General features: G+C 45.3%; 1 protein-coding gene across 1 annotated transcript in view; it reads left to right on the forward strand.

Moving 5' to 3' along the window:
- HAUS7 (HAUS augmin like complex subunit 7) overlaps nt 1-9,905 on the forward strand; it is a 33,039-nt gene extending 23,134 nt beyond the window's left edge. The window contains exons 8-10 of the mRNA XM_087710878.1: nt 2,334-2,561; nt 8,047-8,158; nt 9,655-9,905. Of these exons, the coding sequence (XP_087567004.1) occupies nt 2,334-2,561; nt 8,047-8,158; nt 9,655-9,728 (414 nt within the window). The 3' untranslated portion in view covers nt 9,729-9,905. The remainder of the gene's footprint in view (nt 1-2,333; nt 2,562-8,046; nt 8,159-9,654) is intronic.
- Nucleotides 9,906-19,248: the final 9,343 nt, after the last annotated feature.

Below are 19,248 nucleotides of genomic sequence, written 5' to 3' on the forward strand. Positions count from 1 at the left end.
CGGCAACGTTGGCGATAGGCGGTGGCAGTGATGCCTGTCGCCTAGAACAGCTGATCCAGGAGGCCGATCCATCCGCAAATCAGCTGCAGCGAAAGCTCCAGGGTTCCCCAGCAGCGGCTCACCTCATTTAACCGGTGGTGGGCACAACGAAGGTGAGCCGTGAGGAGCCACATGCCGCGATAACGCGCTGAAGCTGACCAGGCTGTTTCCTGCTTGCTGCAAGGATGCTAGCCAGATGAATACCGGATGGATGCTGGGAGGCAGAGACAGGTTTTTTTTTCCCCTAGCTTTCCTCTCAACCTAGGTGTGTCTTATAGTCAGGAGCGGGTTATGGAGCGAAAAATATGGTAGCCTTCCAGGGGTGGGTTTCAAAAATTGTTCGAAACCTACTCTGTGGGTGTGGCCTCCTTTGTGGGAGTGGCTTGCTGCCCATGTGACCGGATGGGAGTGGCTTGCCGTCCATGTGACCGGATATGAAGATGCCGACGACACTTGTCAGAACCACCTTAAATTACCTCACACACAGCACCGGCATGCATAAGAATAGGATGTAAACTTGTTTTTTAAAAGGCATCTTTGGTTTGCGTTAAAACAACTTCAACACACGCAATGTTCTGATTGCACCACAAACGCAGTAGTCATCCTTACCTTTCACAGAGGCCCTGAGTTTTATAAATATGAGCATGATAGTGTAGAATAATCGTATCCAAGGACCAGTGGTGGGTTTCAAAAAAATTTGGAGCCTCTTCTGTAGGTGTGGCCTGCTTTCCGGGTCCACTGGTGGAACCTCTTCTAACCGGTTCGGTAGATTTGACGAACCGGTTCTACCGAATAGGTGCGAAGTGGTAGGAACCCACCTCTGTAGCCTTCCCCACGGAAAGACTAGCTTGGACTAGCAACTGCATTGCCTTTAATTCTTCTTCCTTTCTCTCTTCTGCCTTTCTTACTTTATTGACTTATCTAGTCCTAATATTAAAAGCAATACCTCCACTTTTCCTTTTATTTTTTTTATTTTATTTTTTCTATACAGCTATTGCAGCCATTTGCATCTTCTCGCTGTAATGGGTACCACGTGCCTGTATTTTAATTGTAACAGAGATATCTTGGCTAGTAAAGTTGCAGTAAAGAGCTATTTCATTCAATTTCTCATAGGGAGTCAGGGAGCTGATGCTTGGGATTTCTAGGCAAGCAGAACAGGAAGCTAGAAAAATAGTTTGACGTAGCAATAGCACTTATATACTGCTTCACAAGTGCTTTTACAGCCCTCTCTAAGCAATTTACAGAGTCAGCCTATTGCTGACTGGGTCCTCATTTTACCCACCTCAGAAGGATGGAAGGCTGAGTCAACCTTGAGCCGGTGAGATTTGAACTGCCAAATTTCTGGCAGCTAGCGGTCAGCAGAAGTAGCCTGCTGTACTGCACTCTAGCCACTGCGCCACCACTGCTCCTAAATGATCATTCGGAGGTTCAGCCAGTGCTTGAATCTCACTGTATGTGACCGGAGATGCTGGGACAATTAGCAATAGCAATAGCAGTTAGACTTATATACCGCTTCATAGGGCTTTCAGCCCTCTCTAAGCAGTTTACAGAGTCAGCATATCGCCCCCACAGTCTGGGTCCTCATTTCACCCACCTCGGAAGGATGGAATGCTGAGTCAACCTTGAGCCGGTGAGATTAGAACCGCTGAACCGCCGATAACAGTCAGCTGAAGTGGCCTGCAGTACTGCACCCTAACCACTGCGCCACCTCGGCTCATTGACAGACAGATCTCCCAGACTTCTACGGACTTAATTTCTAGATAAGAAAATCTTTTGATATTTAGCTGCCTACACAGCAGTGACTCAAAATGTAGTCTGGAGAGTAGAGGGAGAATTGCCAAATTGCAGTCAGCCGGCAGTCAGCAGAAGCAGCCTGCAGTACTGCATTCTAACCAGTGCGCCACCGCGGCTCTATAGTGTAAGTGTGGAGGAGGTGGCGGTCTAGAAACCAGGAGACTATGAGTTCTAGTCACCTTTTAAGCCTAAAAGCCAACTGGATAACTTTGGCCAGTCACTTTATTCTCAAACCATCACACTTCATAGGAAAATAGGAGGAGAAAGGACTATTAGCTATGCTTGCCACCTTGAGTTATTTATAAAAATAATAAAGGCAGGATACAAATGAAATTCAATAAAAATGGTCCTTGGCTTTAATTACCTGTCCATTACGCAATGCTGCATGAATGGTTGGTTTTCACGGGATGTATCCTCCCCTCAAACAGTTGATTCCCTCTCTTCTTCAATTCAGGTGTTTTTCACTGTGTTTTTTGGGGGGTGGGTGGGGGGGGAAACAGTGTTCTTTCCTCCAGGGGAATCCCGCTGGTGTCGATCCATCCGACAACACCGCCACGGCTCTTCAGTCCCTCAAGCTGATCGTTTCTGACTACCGCCAGCTGCTCACAGCCTTTGAACAAGTCTATGAGAACGAGCTGCAGAAGCATTGTGAGCGCCCTGCTCTTCAACTGAGCCCTTGCGACCGCCTCTTCCAAACCGTGCACCACAATCTGCTGCTGTGTTTGCAGGTGAGCTTGGGGCCGCCTGCGAATTGGGTGGACAGAGAATTCGAGAGCCTCTATGGGAATGGTGGCCATGCAGAAACGTGACCTGTCAAAACTGCGGTCCACAAAAGCGCGCTCGACGAAAGCGCGTACGTGACGTCATCACAGCGCGACGAAAAAAATTAAAAATTGAAATAAAAATAAATTTAAAGCAAGCCGATTCACATAAAGGTAAGGGTTAGGTTTAGGGTTAGGGTTAGGTTAAGGGTTAGGGTTAGGTTTAGAGCGTTAGGGTTAGGTTTAGCGTTAGGTTAAGGGTTAGCGTTAGGTTTAGCATTAGGTTAAGGGTTAGGTTTAGGGTTAGGTTAAGGGTTAGGGTTAGGTTTGGGGGGGTTAGGGTAAGGTTTTCGCTTTAATTTTACATTTATCGATCACAGCGCGATGTTTTCGTTGCGCTGTGATGACGTCACGTACGCGCTTTTGTCGAGCGCGCTTTTGTCTACCGCGCTTTTGTGGTGGAACCATGCAGAAAAGGGTTCTCTAAAGTTTTTCAGTCATGGCTTCTGGCTTTGTGTTTGGAGAAGCGTGGCAATAAAAATAGGAAATGCTAGTTAGTTTCCTAGCAACCCTCCAAAGATGTCTTGATACTCCTCTTTTTCTCTCCCGAGTCAGAAAACATGCATCTGACTCTACCCATTTCGAGTCTGCAGATATGGATCCACCCCAGATCCCAGGAAATCTGCAGGTCAGGGGGGTGGGGGAGAGGGAAGGCCAGATAAATGCACAAGATAGCCCTTGTGTCAATGGAAGATAATCACTTTGGAGCCGATTCATTTCAGCAGAAGGAGCTCTCTGGGGCTATGGTGGACCTCTATGTTTGGTGACAGGAGAGGGGGGAGCAGTAGTTCAGGCTTATTTCCTCAGGGAAATAAAAAATCTATCTTTGCAGGTCATCAGATGGCAGCAAAAAGCCACCACTCTAGTCCTGAGAGATCCAAACGTCTCAAAAGTAAACAAAGCTGGTTCCCATTTCAAAGGTTTCTCCTCTGTTAAATCTTAGTTACCCCAGTTACATTCCTTATCAGTAGAATTACCATCTACTGGAATACTTTACATGACCCTTCAGGAGAAGATGAGAGCCGAGGTGGCACAGTGGTTAAATGCAGCACTGCAGGCTACTTCAGCTGACTGCAGTTCTGCAGTTCGGCTGTTCAAATCTCACCGGCTCAAGGTTGACTCAGCCTTCCATCCTTCTGAGGTGGGTAAAATGAGGACCCGGATTGTTGTTGGGGGCAATATGCTGACTCTGTAAACTGCTTAGAGAGGGCTGAAAGCCCTATGAAGCGGTATATAAGTCTAGCTGCTATTGCTATTGCTAAGATACATTATAGAAAGGCAAGCATAATGTTTTCCTCCTTCCTGACGTTAGGTAAATGAACCCACATTTTAAGTCTTTAATACGTTTGAATGCACAAATGTCTACCTTTCTCTTAGTTCTACCCACATGTCCATTTGCATGGAGTAGTTCCCTTTCCTAAATCTTCCTACCAGCCGCACTCATAGATTTTTTTTTGTGTGTGTGTGTTAATTTCAAAAATTGTTTTTGTCTTTCATACAGAGCTAGGTTGTGATTAATGCCAAGTTCGGGATGCTACAATATTCAATTTAGAGCAAATTGTAAATTTGATACCAGGTTGCATGAAATCTGACTGAAAATTCAGCTAATTGCACACCATTGCAGTATAGAGATAGTTAAATCTTTTTTTTCCCCATGTAAATGTGTTTTATTTTTCCATTTCATTTTCGTACAGTCACACATATACTGTACAGAACCGGGGCCATATAACATTAAACAATAAACACAGCCATTCCTCTTGTCAATAATACCCCCCAAAATAGAAACCCAATGTACCTCTTCGACCCTCCATACACCCTTTCTTTCACCCCCCTCCAACTTTCCGTCTTCCCTCCATCATTCCCCTCTACCCTATTTCTAAAGATAGTTAAATCTTTATGTGTACAAAATGGAGGAAAAAAAGATTCCATCAGAGGAAAACAATGCAAGCTCAAAAAGGCTTAGTTATTACCTTAGAACAAATGTGATGTAATTGAACCATGTGATATAGAAATAGCAATAGCAATGCTAAAATAAAATGAGATGTTGGAATTTCTGAATCTGTAGTATACAATATTATAAAACACCGTGACTCGACAAATGCGCGCATGACAAAACCGTGCCGACAAAACCGCGGGGCTAAAACCGCGATGTCATCAATGCGCCGACAAAAGCGCGCCGACAGAAGCGCGATTTAAGTTAGGGTTACAGCGCGCTTCTGTCGGCGCGCTTCAGCGCTCATTCGTCGGCGCGGTTTTGTTCGCGCATTTGTGGGTGAACCATAAAACACACAGGGAAAATAAAGTACCATCTTTTTGTGATTTGCAATCATCAAGGAATAGAAGTGCTGCAATAGAAACAACATCTTTTAACTGTGTACACTGATGATTGCAGTCAGCATGAATACTGGTATTTCACTGAAATTTGTGCTTGAAGTGGGGGGAAAAAATAAAACTTTGGTGTTGAGTTTTACCAGTTAGATAGGTTTATTGTCATAGAAATGGCTAGTTTATACTATTATGCAGAAGTGAAACGTTGAGATTTGATGCTATTATCTTATTCTACTGCACCAAAGGGAGTTGGGGGTCAATGGCTTTTCTTTTTCCCCTTTTTCCCTCCTCTGCTTTCCCCACCATTCTCTTTTGTATTTTTATATTTGATTTTATGAACTAATAAAAAAAGAAATCAATTGCTTATTCACTGAGCACATTTCACAAGGACAGGGCAGTTCATCAATCTTCCTTTAGTCTAGATCATGGGTGTCAAACTCGATTGCGTCATGTGACATATGACCTTTGCAGGGGGGGGCATTAAATTATGGGGGTCGGCACGCGAGTGAGTGCGACAGCGCACAGACATGTGCTTTTGGCACCCAAGGCGAAAAAGGTTTGCCATCCCTGGTCTAGATATTGGTTACTTGTGTTCACTGATCAAAGAAATTTAGCCTGCTAGTTTCAGTATCAATCGTGCCATTATTAGATATCAAACTGATCAATTTAATTCAGTTTTTAACTTCTGTCATTTCCCTTTTCCTCAAAGGTGACACGACAATAAGGATATTATAATTTCTGAAAGGGCTGAAATGGGTACCAGACAATTAGTGATTCCCTACCTTATAGCAATAGCAATAGCAGTTAGACATATACCGCTTCATAGAGCTTTCAGCCCTCTTTAAGCGGTTTACAGAGTCAGCATATTGCCCCCAACAACAATCCAGGTCCTCATTTCACCCACCTCGGAAGGATGGAAGGCTGAGTCAACCCTGAGCCGGTGAGATTTGAACAGCCGAACTGCAGAACTGCAGTCAGATGAAGTAGTCTGCAGTGCTGCATTTAACCACTGCACCACCTCGGCTCTTTCAATGTTCAGTGTTGATCAGTGTTCACTGATCGAAGAAATTTATCCTGCTAGTTTCATTATCAATCGTGCCATTATTAGATATCAGACTTAATTCAGTTTTTAACTTTTGTCATTTCCCTTTTCCTCGAAGGTGACACGACAATAAGGATATTATAATTTCTGGAAGGGCTGAAATGGGTACCAGACAATTAGTGATTCCCTACCTTATAGCAATAGCAGCTAGACTTATATACCGCTTCATAGGGCTTTCAGCCCTCTCTAAGCGGTTTACAGGGTCAGCATATCGCCCCCACAGTCTGGGTCCTCATTTCACCCACCTTGGAAGGATGGAAGGCTGAGTCAACCTTGAGCCAGTGAGATTAGAACCGCTGAACTGCAGATTATGCAGAGCATTCCGTCTGCCTCAGCATATAATAGTCATGCTGGCCATGAGGCGTCTTCAGACAACTCTGTCTCCCTCTAGGATTAGGATTAGGATTTATTTCATTTATATGCCGCCCTTTTCCCCGAAGGGGACTCAGGGCGGCTCACAATTCGGTCAGGGAAGGGGGTACAGACAGGGGATAAAAAGACGAAACATAACAATACACAATTTAAAAGCACACAACAACCATACCATTCGAGGAGGGGGGCAAAAGTTCTTTAGCCCCAGGCCTGTCGGAACAGCCAGTTTTTAAGGGCTTTGCAGAAGGCCTGGAGGGTGGTGAGGGTTCGAATCTCCACGGGGAGCTCGTTCCAGAGGGTCGGAGCTGCCACAGAGAAGGCTCTCTACTAAGAAACGGAGATGAGCATTGCCGTAGGGTCGGACACGAAAGGACAGAGGAAACCTTTACGTTATGAACAAGTAGAGCCTCAGTTTCATGCGAAATAGCAGGGTTCATATTTCGAAATGTTCACATTCAGATGGAATTCTAATAATGGTAGCTGGCTGCGCCTGTGTGTTTTACCAACTAGAATAGCTTTCTTTAAACGTGACATTTTTGATATACTGCGTTTCCCCGAAAATAAGACAGGGTCTTATTTTCTTTTGCGCCCAGAAATAACCGCTTGGCCTTATTTTCAGGGAGGGCTTATTATTTTTGAGGTGCAGGGGACGGCAAGCATGGTCACCTCATGGCTGCTGCTGTATTGAAATATTTTCAAGGGCGGCTTATTTTGGGGGAGAGGGCGTACTTTAGCGCATGCGCTCAAAAGCCCGATTGAGCTTATTACACGAGGAGGTCTTATTTTCAGGGAAACGGGGTATTTGGCTTTTGTGGCAAAAATGCTTGAGACTTAGAACCCATTTTTAGTAAAAGAAAGAAAGCCGATTTAACTTAAGGTAAGGGTTAGGTTTAGGGTTAGGTTGTGCGTTCACACAAATATGAAACGATGTGTACAGTGAACCACAAAAATGTCTGTAAAATGCAAGAGGCAGCAGTCAGGTTGCTAGGCTCAGGAATTTATTTCTTATCTCTGTGGCTGCTCCGGCCCTCTGGAACGATCTCCCCGTGGAGATCCGGACCCTCACCACCCTTCCGGCTTTCCGCAAAGCCACTAAGACCTGGCTGTTCCGGCAGGCCTGGGGCTGATGAGTTCCCAGCCCCATTGAAACTGTTGTGATTGTTGCTCTGTTTTTAACTTGCCTGTTTTGTCTTTTGTTTGTATTTCCCTTCCCCCTTGCTTGTTAGCCGCCCTGAGTCTCTCGGGATAGGGTGGCATACAAATGCAATAAACATTCAACATTTTTCCTACGTAAATCTGCCCTCTGGCACACTGAGTTGCCATCGAATAGAAATGTCTTATAGTCCATGAAACCTGTGCTACAATATATTTATTAGCTTTCCGGTCCTTCGTGGTTTTGTTTTTAATTACACAATTCCCCCCCTATTTTTAACTTTTAAAAAAGATATCCTCCAGAATGGGCTTTTCACTCCCCTCTTTCCTGCCCCACCTCTTCACAGCTATTAACATCTGAAGCACAAAGTCTTGAAGAGTGGGGGATGATAAGATGCACTAAAGGAGCATTTGTTTTATGAATATTCTCGTTTGCAGGAGCTACAAGGCCTGGCCCAGGTTACAGAAACCACCGAATGCATTACGGCGACGGTGCAACAGAGACATGAACAGAAAATGTTCTGGAAGGAAAGCGCTCTGGCCACGTTACGTAAGTCTTTTTGTGACCCGTCAAAAACGCGGTCCACTAAAGCGCGCCCGATGAAAGCGCGTACGTGACGTCATCAGCAGCGCGACAAATACGACCGCGGAGAAAAAAGGGCGCTTTAAAAAGCGCTTTTAAAGCAAGCCGATTCACATAAAGGTAAGGGTTAGGGTTAGGGTTAGGTTAAGGGTTAGGATTAGGTTTAGGGTTACGTTAAGCGTTAGGATTAGGTTTAGGGTTAGGTTAAGGGTTAGCGTTAGGTTTAGCGTTAGGTTAAGGGTTAGGTATAGGGTTAGGTTTAGGGTTAGGTTTGGGGGGGTTAGGTTTAGATTTACGCTTTAATTTTAAGTTTACCGATCACAGCATGCTGTTTTCGTCGCGCTGTGATGACATCACGTACGCGCTTTCGTCGAGCGCGCTTTAGTCTACCGCGGGTTTGTGGTGGAACCAGTCTTTTTGGCCTGGTCTTTTGGGCCTGGTCTATTACTGTAACGCGCTCTACATGGGGCTGCCCCTGAAGAGTCTTCGAAGACTGCAGTTGGTCCAGAATGCAGCCGCGCGAGCGATATTGGGTGTAGCTAGATACACCCATGTTACACCCATCCTCCGCGAGCTGCACGGGCTCCCCATTGGTCTCCGGCCGCGCTTCAAGGTGCTAGTCGTTACTTTTAAAGCCCTACATGGTTTAGGACCTGGCTACCTGAGAGACCCCCTCCTGCCACTTACCTCCCAACGACCAACAAGATCGCACAGGTTGGGCCTCCTCCGGGTGCCGTTGACCGGACAATGTCGGCTGGCGGCCCCCCAGGGGAGGGTCTTCTCTGTAGCTGGGCCGGCCCTGTGGAACGATCTGCCCGAGGAGATCCGGACCCTTCCCACTCTCCCGGCCTTCCGTAAAGCCACCAAGACCTGGCTGTTCCGGCAGGCCTGGGGCTGTTGATCGATATCCAGCCCCACTTAGACAGAATGGATGGCGTGTAATTTTAATAATCGTGTCTTTTATTTTTAAATTTTTAAATGCTTTTTATCTTGCCTGTAAGCCGCCCAGAGTCCCAAGGGAGTGGGCGGCATACAAATTTTATTAAATTGAAATTGAATTCCTACAAACCTCAGCTCCTCTTTCCTACACTGCTTTTTGCGAAACTCCCCTTTCTGGCGTTTAAATGTTGAGTAATGGCAACTGGACCGGAACTTCCTTTATCTTGAGGCGTTTAGTTGCTCATCCCAGCAACTTCATCAGTCAGAGGAAAATTAGTGAGGCAGATGTTCAGAGAGCATCTGGTTTTTCTGATTTATGAGTTGCGGGCTTTCTTAAGTGACCTACCTTAATCCTGGGGGTGGGGGAGGTCTTTTCTTCAGGGAGTGAAGTTTAGGGATGATGAGCAGCTAGGAGAGAAGGACATGTAAATGTGTAGAGAGGATTTCGGTTTAGCTTGAGCATGTTGATGAAAGGCCAAAAGGCTCTCAAGTCACCTTCACAAACTGATCTTTTACTTTTTCAGCCTCAAAGCTTGAAGAATTGCAGCAGAAATACAAAACCATCCATGCCACCCTTAAGGGCTGCCAGAGATCCTAAAGATGAAAGGACTGCAAATTGTAAATTATTTTTGGATGAAGGCAATGATGCTTCTTCCTGGGATGTACATGAGAACCTGATTTATTATTATTTTTCCCAAATGTAAATATATTTTCTGAAGTCGTCTGTGAAAATGTAAAAAAATAAAGTCCTTTAGCATGAATATTCTCGCTCACACTTCTTGGTTCTTGTTGTTTTTTCCCTCTTAAACTTTTCAACAAGTTTAAATCTCCTTTTAATTTCTAGTTTCCAAATAGCACAAGTTGGATCAGAAAGGCACTTCTCCCTTTTTTCTACATTTCCATCCCTATATCTAGCATCTTGTGGAATAGACTTCCTATCTCTCTCTCTTTAAAACTACATGCCAGGTATTTCCGTATGGCTGAAGACCCTTTTTTTTTTTTTTTTTTTTTGCCGAATCCCTTGAAGGACATTTTTTTTAGAATTCCCAATCTACTCTAAAGAGATCATTACCTCCTAATGTTTTGATTTGTTGAATACTTTGCAGGATGAAAACAGTGCAGTTAATGGATTGAACAGCATTTCAAATATCTCTGGAGAATTTTCCTGCTTCTGAAGTACAATTCTGTTGAAACTCCAGTTGAATTGTAGAATAGGGAGATTACTTGGACAATTGACATAATTGCTCCTAATTGCCTTCTCTTGAGTGGATGAGAGTTCCCTGTGAGTTTTCTGTGATCTAGACTTAGAGCAATGAAGCATTTGGGTAAATGACTCGAAGGATGGTGAATATCATGGAGCCAATGTGATCAAACGCAGAGCCCATTTGAATGGGAGAGGACAATAAATTGTTGCTCTATTCTTTTTCTTTCCTATCAATATATCAGGCTAGTGGCATTGTTCTAGGTCAGGGGTGTTAAACTTGAGATGTCTCATTGCCATCACATGATTATTGTGACTTTTTCCCCTTTACTAAACCAGGGGTGGGCATGGCCAGGACATGACACACCTACATCCCTGCTCTAGGTGATTAAAGGGCTAAAGTTAATTGTAGAAAGCCTCTAAAATTCTAATTTTTATGAATGTTTTAGCTTGCTCAACCGAAGAATAGAGCATATTTGGAGTTCGTTTTTCTAAGCAATTTGTTTTGAATTGTATCCGTCTTGGAATTGTAAACATGGTTTATAAATCTTGGTTTAAATGCAGCTGGAAGAGGGCCGACAAATTGGTGGTGTGGTTTAGAAACACTTTATGCAAGAGGAAAATGATCTTAAGATTTTTGACATATGCTAGTCTTTAAGAAGCCTTCAGTGGTGTGATACTGTTTATATTTTCATTTTATAGAATGTCCATAAAGAGATGCAGTGAAAACGTGTCATGGCTTCCATACTGCCCTCCCTAAATGTAGGTTGCTGCTTTTTATCTTATCTCATAGCAACTGTCAGCCTCTAGGATTTTTTTTTCCCATTAAAGGAATCATGACTTTTGAATACATTTTCTGCAATCAATAGGCTACAGGGAGTGTGCAGATGCTGTACAATCTCCTGCTTCAAAGTATTCTTCCTGCTAAGGAAAATGGCCGTGTAATACCTCACATAAAAAATATCACCAATATATCCTTACTCTTGTTTGCCATGAATGGTCATCATCTTACTGATATATTCTGACTCATGCAGACATGACTTTACCTTTAAGATTTTAAATGCTCCACATACTACAGAGTACTCCTCAAGAACAGGATTGTTAATTGAATAATATGGGTACCGATTTGGACAATGAGTTACTGGATCTTGGGGGATGGGGTGAGGCTGGGATTTGTTAGGTTGTTATAATTCATCTTTAAATTTTCCAGAATTAATTCAATATTATAATGAGGGGGGGCGGGCGGTGTTCGCCTAGCTGGCAGGGTAATTTTTTCTAGCTAGAGAACATTTAGAAGCAATATTTTTGGTTGGTTGGGTGTATACAGGACGATTGTATATTCGTACTGCTGTAACTTTGCAGTTTAACAAAGTAGAAAACTTTTCAGAAAAATCTTATGAATGGCATCGCGTGTGGACCAATGCACACGCATGCACACACAACTCAAGTCCGGCAAGCGGCAGGTCTGTGTGCACGCAGCTCAACTCATGCAAGTGGTAGGCTGGCACACATGTCCCTGTGCGCACAGCTGAACTTGCAGCCGAGTTTGTGTGTGTGTGCATGTGTCCTGGCCCACCACTTGCCTGGCCCGATTTCCCTCCCCCCAGCTGGGCCACCAAGCTGCAAAGATTGTGGACTGTTAGTTTAAGACATAGAACATTCTAAGGATGAAAGTTTATAATCAAAATGTGCTAGATGTAAAATGTTTTCCGTTGTTGAAAGAAATGTCCTTCTGGGTTCAGCTCCAAGTGGGGAAGAAGACATTGGAGACATGGAGGCTGCTTGGAAAGATGGTTTATTGGTGGACAGGACCACATGGCTTGAGCCCTGAGCAGAAAAGGGGATCACATGCTTCAATGTTGGTGGAGAAGAAGAGAAGGGCTGAGGGAGGGGCTTGCTAGGCTTTTTATACCCTGTTTAGTCCCACCTCTCTGTTTCCTGTTCCTGTGTAAGAAATGTATTCTGATTGGTTGTCAGACTCCCATGGGGCCATGCAGGGGGCTACTCTCTAGGCTGTGATGAGTTCTCAGATGCCATGTGGAGAGTTGAGTAATATCCCTTCCCCCTACAGCTGCAGCAGAGAAGTCTTTATTATGTAAAGTGGGCTAGCCTGGCCTTCTTAATGGCCCATTAACTGGGGATGTGCCGAAAGCTACAGGCAACTATTCTGTCTTTTAAAACATGTTTCTTTGTTTCACATCCAGAGAAATATTCTGCCTTTTCAATATTTCCTAGGATATTTCATTTTTCTGGGAGAGGGCTGGATGATAACTTCCTACACCGTATTAGTGGCTAAAATTCCAGCATAGGAAGGAAATCACGGGAATGAATAATTGGGTGTGGAGGAATGTGGAGAAGTACTCCTGGGTGTGGGGAAAATATTTAGGGTCAGGGTTTATAAGAATCCTCTACTTACAAGCAATGTGTGCTGTGTACACTAATACTTGCAGAATATAAATTTCACACATCTATATACATATCTCATTTGGCACAGCGTTTTCCAAGGTAGAATCCCACCAACTCCAGAAAAGAAGGAATGGACATAATTTAAAAAATCTTAATTTAAAAATCTGAAATATGGGGAATGGTATGGTTTTGTTTATATGTATGCCCTTTTACCTAATGGTCTCATTGAGGAAGAACGGATGGGCCGTCGTCTTAATTTGGTGTGTTATGAATGAACAATAGGATTCAAATGGTGGCTTATTTCACACTTTCTCCAGTGTTTTTTTGTTTTTTTTTAAGCCCGTGGGAAGTTATCATCCAGCCCTCTCCCAGAAAAATGAAATATCCTAGGAAATATTGAAAAGGCAGAATATTTCTCTGGATGTGAAAAGAAACATGTTTCAAAAGACAGAATAGTTGCCTATATCTTTCTGCCCATCCCCAGCTAATGGGCCATTAAGATGGCCAGGCTAGCCCACTTTACATAATAAAGACTGCAGCTGTAGGGGGAAGGGATATTACTCAACTGACCATAAGGCAACTGAGAACTCATCACAGCCTAGAGCAGTGATGGGCAACCTTTTTGGCATGGTGTGTCAAAAATCGGCAAAAAATCGAGCATAACTCGCATTGTGTGTCACTTCGACAAAAACATAATTTTGCGCAATTTATAGTTTAAACTACAAAAATGTATAATTGCAATATATAATTGTATTTAATAAACCAAAAACAAATCATACCTGCTTAGTAACTTCTTTGTTCATCAGTCAATTTCGTATGTTGCCCTTGATATTATTGAACTTGTTTGGGGTACCGTGAACCAGGGCTGTGGAGTCGGCTGCTTCCAGCTCCACGTCCTCATCAACATGCTGCTCCAGCCCGCCCCTGCTATGAATATTCCTAGTGACGCAAGGGCGAAGAATATGAATATTCATAGTGGGGGCGGGCCAGAGCGGCATGTTGATGAGGACGTGGAGCTGGAAGCAGCAGACTCCACAGCCCTGCCATGAACTGAGATAAGTGTGGTGCGGTCGTAACCGACAGTCCCAGGAGTAGACTCTCTGTGCCGGCCTGACTGGAGAGAGGCGCGCACTGTTCCCGCGCTCCTCTCCTGCGGGTCCTCCCTCGCCACGCTGATGACGTGTGTGTGCACGGCACGCACGCCTTACCAGCAGCCCCTGCGCTCAGAAAGGGGCGGCGGCGATACAGTAAGTGAGTGTGGGCGGGGGAGATCACACGTCCCGCCCCCCCCATTCCTCCAGCACAGATTCTTTCATCCTCGGCGGCCGTGCAGGAGCCGAGGATGAATCGCATGAAATCCTGTGCGTGTCACCCCAAATGGCTACGCGTGTCAGCACTGACACGCGTGTCATAGGTTCGCCATCACTGGCCTAGAGAGTAGCCCCCTGCATGGCACCATGGGAGTCTGACAACCAATCAGAATACATTTCTTACACAGGAACAGGAAACAGAGAGGTGGGACTGAACAGGTTATAAAAAGCCTAGCAAGCCCCTCCCTCAGCCCTTCTCTTCCTCTCCACCAACATTGAAGCATGTGAACACCTTTTCTGTTCCGGGCTCAAGCCATGTGGCCCTGTCCACCAATAAACCATCTTTCCAAGCAGCCTCCGTGTCTCCAGTGTCTTTTTCCCCACTTGGAGCTGAACCCAGAAGGACATTTCTTTCAACAAGCCTATGCAATAATTGTTTGCTATAAGCAAATATCTTGTGTTGTTTTGGATAGAGTAAATGCCAAATATAGCCTCAAAGTTAAGTGTTATAAAAAAAAAGGGGTGAAATAATACAAACACAAAGCATAACCATGAATATAAAACGCAGTACAATTGCACTTTAAAAAAATCTTTGTGAAACAATAGACTGTCTTTCAGAAAATCTGAAACTGACGCATCAGATAGGAATGTAGTTTCTATCTTATCGTTCAATAGAAGCAACAAGGAAAGCAACTGCTCAGGTTGAGCCAGCAGAGGGCGCCGAGACACTGAGAATTCGTTTTGCGTTGCAACTTAATGCAGTATAAATATCCCTTGTACCCTGAACTCTTTCCTAGGTCAGCAAGTTATGAGATTTCTCCTTGGCTCTTCATTCTTTGTCTCTCCCTAAAATAAAAAATAAAACAATGGGGGTTGACTGTTTTTGGAAGCCCACTCCTGTGATTCCCTTTAAAGCTTTTCAACTCAAGACTTCCTCATCTCATCCACCCCATTTAAGAGTTCAGGAATGCGGGCCTGGAGCTGAGTCACCTAGGCTGGGTATAAACACAGCCCTAAAGTGAAGTGGCTGCCTTATAGGGGAGAGATTCCAGTGCCCTCCCTCCCTGCTTCCATCAGCCAGGAACAGGCCTGAATAGATCTGGACTTACCCCGCCCCCATTCTGGCTTCACACTCCTGTTCCTATCTTAAGAGCTATTGGGGTTGGGGGGGGGGAGCCTACCTCCCTCCCTTTTCTGTAAAACCAGGAATTAGGCAATTAGGCCCCCTTGTGTAGGAGGCAGGTCTATGTGTAACTGATAATTAAAAGGCTTTAGGGGGAGGGAAGGCTGGAGGGGGGTTGGGGGAGGGTGGGAGAGAGGGAGAGAGGGATCTATATTACGTTTGACGAGGGGTGTTAGATTTTAATGTAATATGATTGCACATGTATACTGTCTTCTCTTATTTTTTTTCTTTAAAACTAAGATATGTTAAGTATATTGATATGGAAGCATAAATACCATCAACATAGAATGGAGTTTGCTCAGAAGCTGAAATACACCAAATGAATGAGAGGAAGAGAGGGAAGCAGAGGAGAGAAGAAAGATAGGAAGAGAGGGATAGGAGAGAGGGTAAGGGGGGAAGATGAGGAGGATAAGGAGGAGTGGAATGAAAGAGGAGAAGGAGAAAGAAAGGGGAAGTAGAGTAGGAAAGGATGGTGGAGGGAAGAAAGGAGGTAGGAGAGGCAGAAAGGAGAGAAGAAAGATAGGAAGAGAGGGATAGGAGAGAGGGTAAGGGGGGAAGATGAGGAGGATAAGGAGGAGTGGAACGAAGAGAGAGGAGAAGGAGAAAGGAAGGGGAAGTAGTGTAGGAAAGGATGATGGAGGGAAGAAAGGAGGTAGGAGAGAGGCAGAAGAAAGAGGTGTATGGAGAGCAGAAGAGCTAATAATGGGTTTTTATCTTTCTGGGCGTTGATGGCAAGAGGAACTGATGTAATTACTACTTAATACAATAGGATATTGGCTATGTAATAGTACACGTGATTGTATGTTATGAAAATGGAAAATAAAAAAGTATATTTCAGTAACTAAAAGGCTTTTAACTCCCTTGGTTGTGTACGATTTATGGCTATTTATTTCTTCCTAGTTTTGCTGTATTTTTGAATACCAGCTAAGGGTCTAGGGCAGTGTTTCTCAACCTTGGCAACTTGAAGATGTCCGGATTTCAACTCCCAGAATTCCCCAGCCAGCGAATGCTGGCTGGGGAATTCTGGGAGTTGAAGTCCGGACATCTTCAAGTTGCCAAGGTTGAGAAACACTGGTTTAGGATCTCTAACCCCATCACGAAAGCAAGCAAGAGCTGAAGCACAGCTGACTCTCCTGCTCCGCCCTTCCCTTCCAAGTGCCCATTGCTCAACCACCCTTCGTTGACCCCCCCAAGGCAACAACCCATCCCATTAATAGGAAGTCTCTCCTATTGATGCTGCAATCTTCCCGAGCAAAGAAAGAAAGCCATTCAGGGACAAGAGGAGTTGGCAGGCATTCTCAACAAATACATCTGTCCCTGAAGTCACGCTCGCTTGCCTTCCTTCCCAAAGCCAGAAGTGCTGCTTCTGTTGGCTTTGATCTATCGCTCTCTCTGCAATAAGGGGAAAGAAATCTTGAAGTCTAGCCAGCCAACCAACCCCCCCCCACCCCAACTTTACTTCAACAAGACCACCCCGCTGTATCCTCCCTCACCCCAGCAGACCTAGAGGACGGGCCCAGAAGTTGCGTCGTATCGCGAGCCTCCCGTTCTAAGGGAGAGGCGCCATCTCCCACCCAGCTGGGAATTCTCAAGGACTCTTGGGTCTATCTCCATCCTTCTCTCTCCCAATCTCTCATTTCCCCCACCCACCCCACCCCGCCTCCCGCCCCCAGCTTTCATCCTTGCAAGGCCAGATTCCTGAGGGGCTGAGGTAATGGCTCTGGGTGGGAGGCGGGGGGGGGGGGAGTGGGAGGGCCAGGCTGCCCTCCTCACCCCCGTTGTTGCTATCATCATCCGGCAATAAGCCAAGCTTGGTCTTCAGCATCCGGCTCTCAGTTCCTCTGGGCCAAAAGCCAACGCCCTAGGCTTGCAAGAGACCCAACCGCTCTTCAAGCCGCTCAGCGGGATCTGCATTCGCGGTGAAGCAGAACTCGAGGGGGGGGGAAACGGAGCCTGTTGATGCTCTCCAGCCTCTCCTTTCACTCGGAGGAATCCACTTCCCTTTCTTACAATTGCACTTAATAGCAATAGCAGTTAGACTTATATGCCACTTCATAGGGCTTTCAGCCCTCTCTAAGCGGTTTACAGAGTCAGCATATCGCCCCCACCAGTCTGGGTCCTCATTTCACCCACCTCGGAAGGATGGAAGGCAGAGTCAACCTTGAGCCGGTGAGATTAGAACCGCTGAACTGCAGATAACAGTCAGCTGTAGTGGCCTTCAGTACTGCACCCTAACCACTGCGCCACCTCGGCTCTTAAGAAGGGCTGTTGTTCAAACTTGCTTTGGCCAACTCGTTGGAGGCCTGTCTGAAGCACCTCCTCTCCTTCACAGTTCTAGGAACCGACAGGAGAACAGGTCAATTGTAAGCCTCAAGGGCAGCAAACTGTTCCTTTTTCTTCAGAATTTCCTACTCAGGTTACTCGTGCAAGCTAGCCAAGCTGTACCACTCGCTAAACCAGCATTTATTAATCACCAACATTCTGCCTGCTCTACAAGGGCTGTCGTTCTCTAGAATTCCCTGCCTTGTCTAGCTGTTCCTTAACATTTTTCTTTTTTCTTTTTTTTGAAAATTTTATTAATTTCATATATACATTCACAATTATATGATCTCATAACTGTTATTAATAATATGTATTTATAACAATTTTTCCCCTACAGTTGACAATATATTTGAAATTGCTTTCTTACCATCCCATAAATCCATCTTATCTTACAACATTCCTACTTCTTCTTCCTTCCTTCCTTCCCTCCTTCCTTCCCTCCTTTCTTCTCTCCTCCTCTCCTTCCTTCCCTCCTTCCTTCCCTTCCTCCTTCCCCCTTCCCTCCTTCCCTCCCCCTTTCTTCTCTCCTTCTCTCCTTCCCTCCTCCTTCCCTCCTTTCTTCTCTCCTACTCTCCTTCCTTCCCTCCTTCCTTCTCTCCCTCCTTCCCCCTTCCCTCCTTCCCTCCCCCCTTTCTTCTCTCCTTCCCTCCTTCCTTCCCTCCTTTCTTCTCTCCTACTCTCCTTCCTTCCCTCCTTCCTACCCTCCCTGCTTCCCCCTTCCCCCCTTCCCTCCCCCCTTTCTTCTCTCCTTCTCTCCTTCCCTCCTCCTTCCCTGCTTCCTTCCCTCCTTTCTTCTCTCCTCCTCTCCTTCCTTCCCTCCTTCCTTCTCTCCTATATTCCCTCCTTTCTTCTCTCCTTCTCTCCTTCCTTCCCTCTTTCCTTCCCTCACCCTTAACATTTTTCAGTGGGCCTCCTTGCTCAAGGGCCTTTGGTTATTACCTTTAAAGCCCTACATGGCTTAGGACCAGCGTATCTGCGAGACCGCCTACTGCCACACACCTCGCAACGGCCAATAAGATCCCACAGATTGGGCCTTCTTCGGATGCCGTCAGCCAGACAATGTCGGCTGGCGGGAGCCCGGAGGAGAGCCTTCTCTGTGGCTGCTCCGACCCTTTGGAACCAGCTACCCCCAGAGGTCCGGACCTCACCCACTCTCATGGCCTTCAGGAAAGCTGTTAAAACCTGGCTATTCCGGCAGGCCTGGGGCTGTTGACCTTAGTGTTAAGGTCCAGCCCCGATTAGAACGAATGCGTGTTGTGATTTTTAAATTATTCTTTTTACTTTTCTTTCTTTTTTTTTCTTCCTCTTGTAAGCCGCCCGGAGTCCTTTGGGATTGGGCGACCTATAAATTCAATAAATAAATAAATAAATAAATAAATAAATAAATAAATAATGATCCAATTCCCCCACGGCCAGAACTGCCATTTGTAGAAAAAGCAGCAACATCTGTCGGGGCACGCCCTACACCAGTGAAGAAAACGCAGGGGCCCGATCTCTCCGGCTTGCCGTGAAATTAAAATGCAGATGAGAAAAGAGGAAGACCACGAATGCCGGGTTAAACTTCTGGAGAAAAGGTGAACCACAACTGTAACCAGGGTGTAAGTCAAATAAGGCCATGGCTAGTTTGATGCAAGGAATAGGCAGGGCCAAGGAAAGCATGATTCCTATCGCCTAAGGCAGCAGCAAAATGAGCAAA

The sequence above is a fragment of the Thamnophis sirtalis genome, unplaced genomic scaffold (assembly GCF_051295495.1).
Source record: "Thamnophis sirtalis isolate CommonGarterSnake01/CBP01778 unplaced genomic scaffold, rThaSir2_p1.2 scaffold_3, whole genome shotgun sequence".
NCBI classification, from domain to species: domain Eukaryota; kingdom Metazoa; phylum Chordata; class Lepidosauria; order Squamata; family Natricidae; genus Thamnophis; species Thamnophis sirtalis.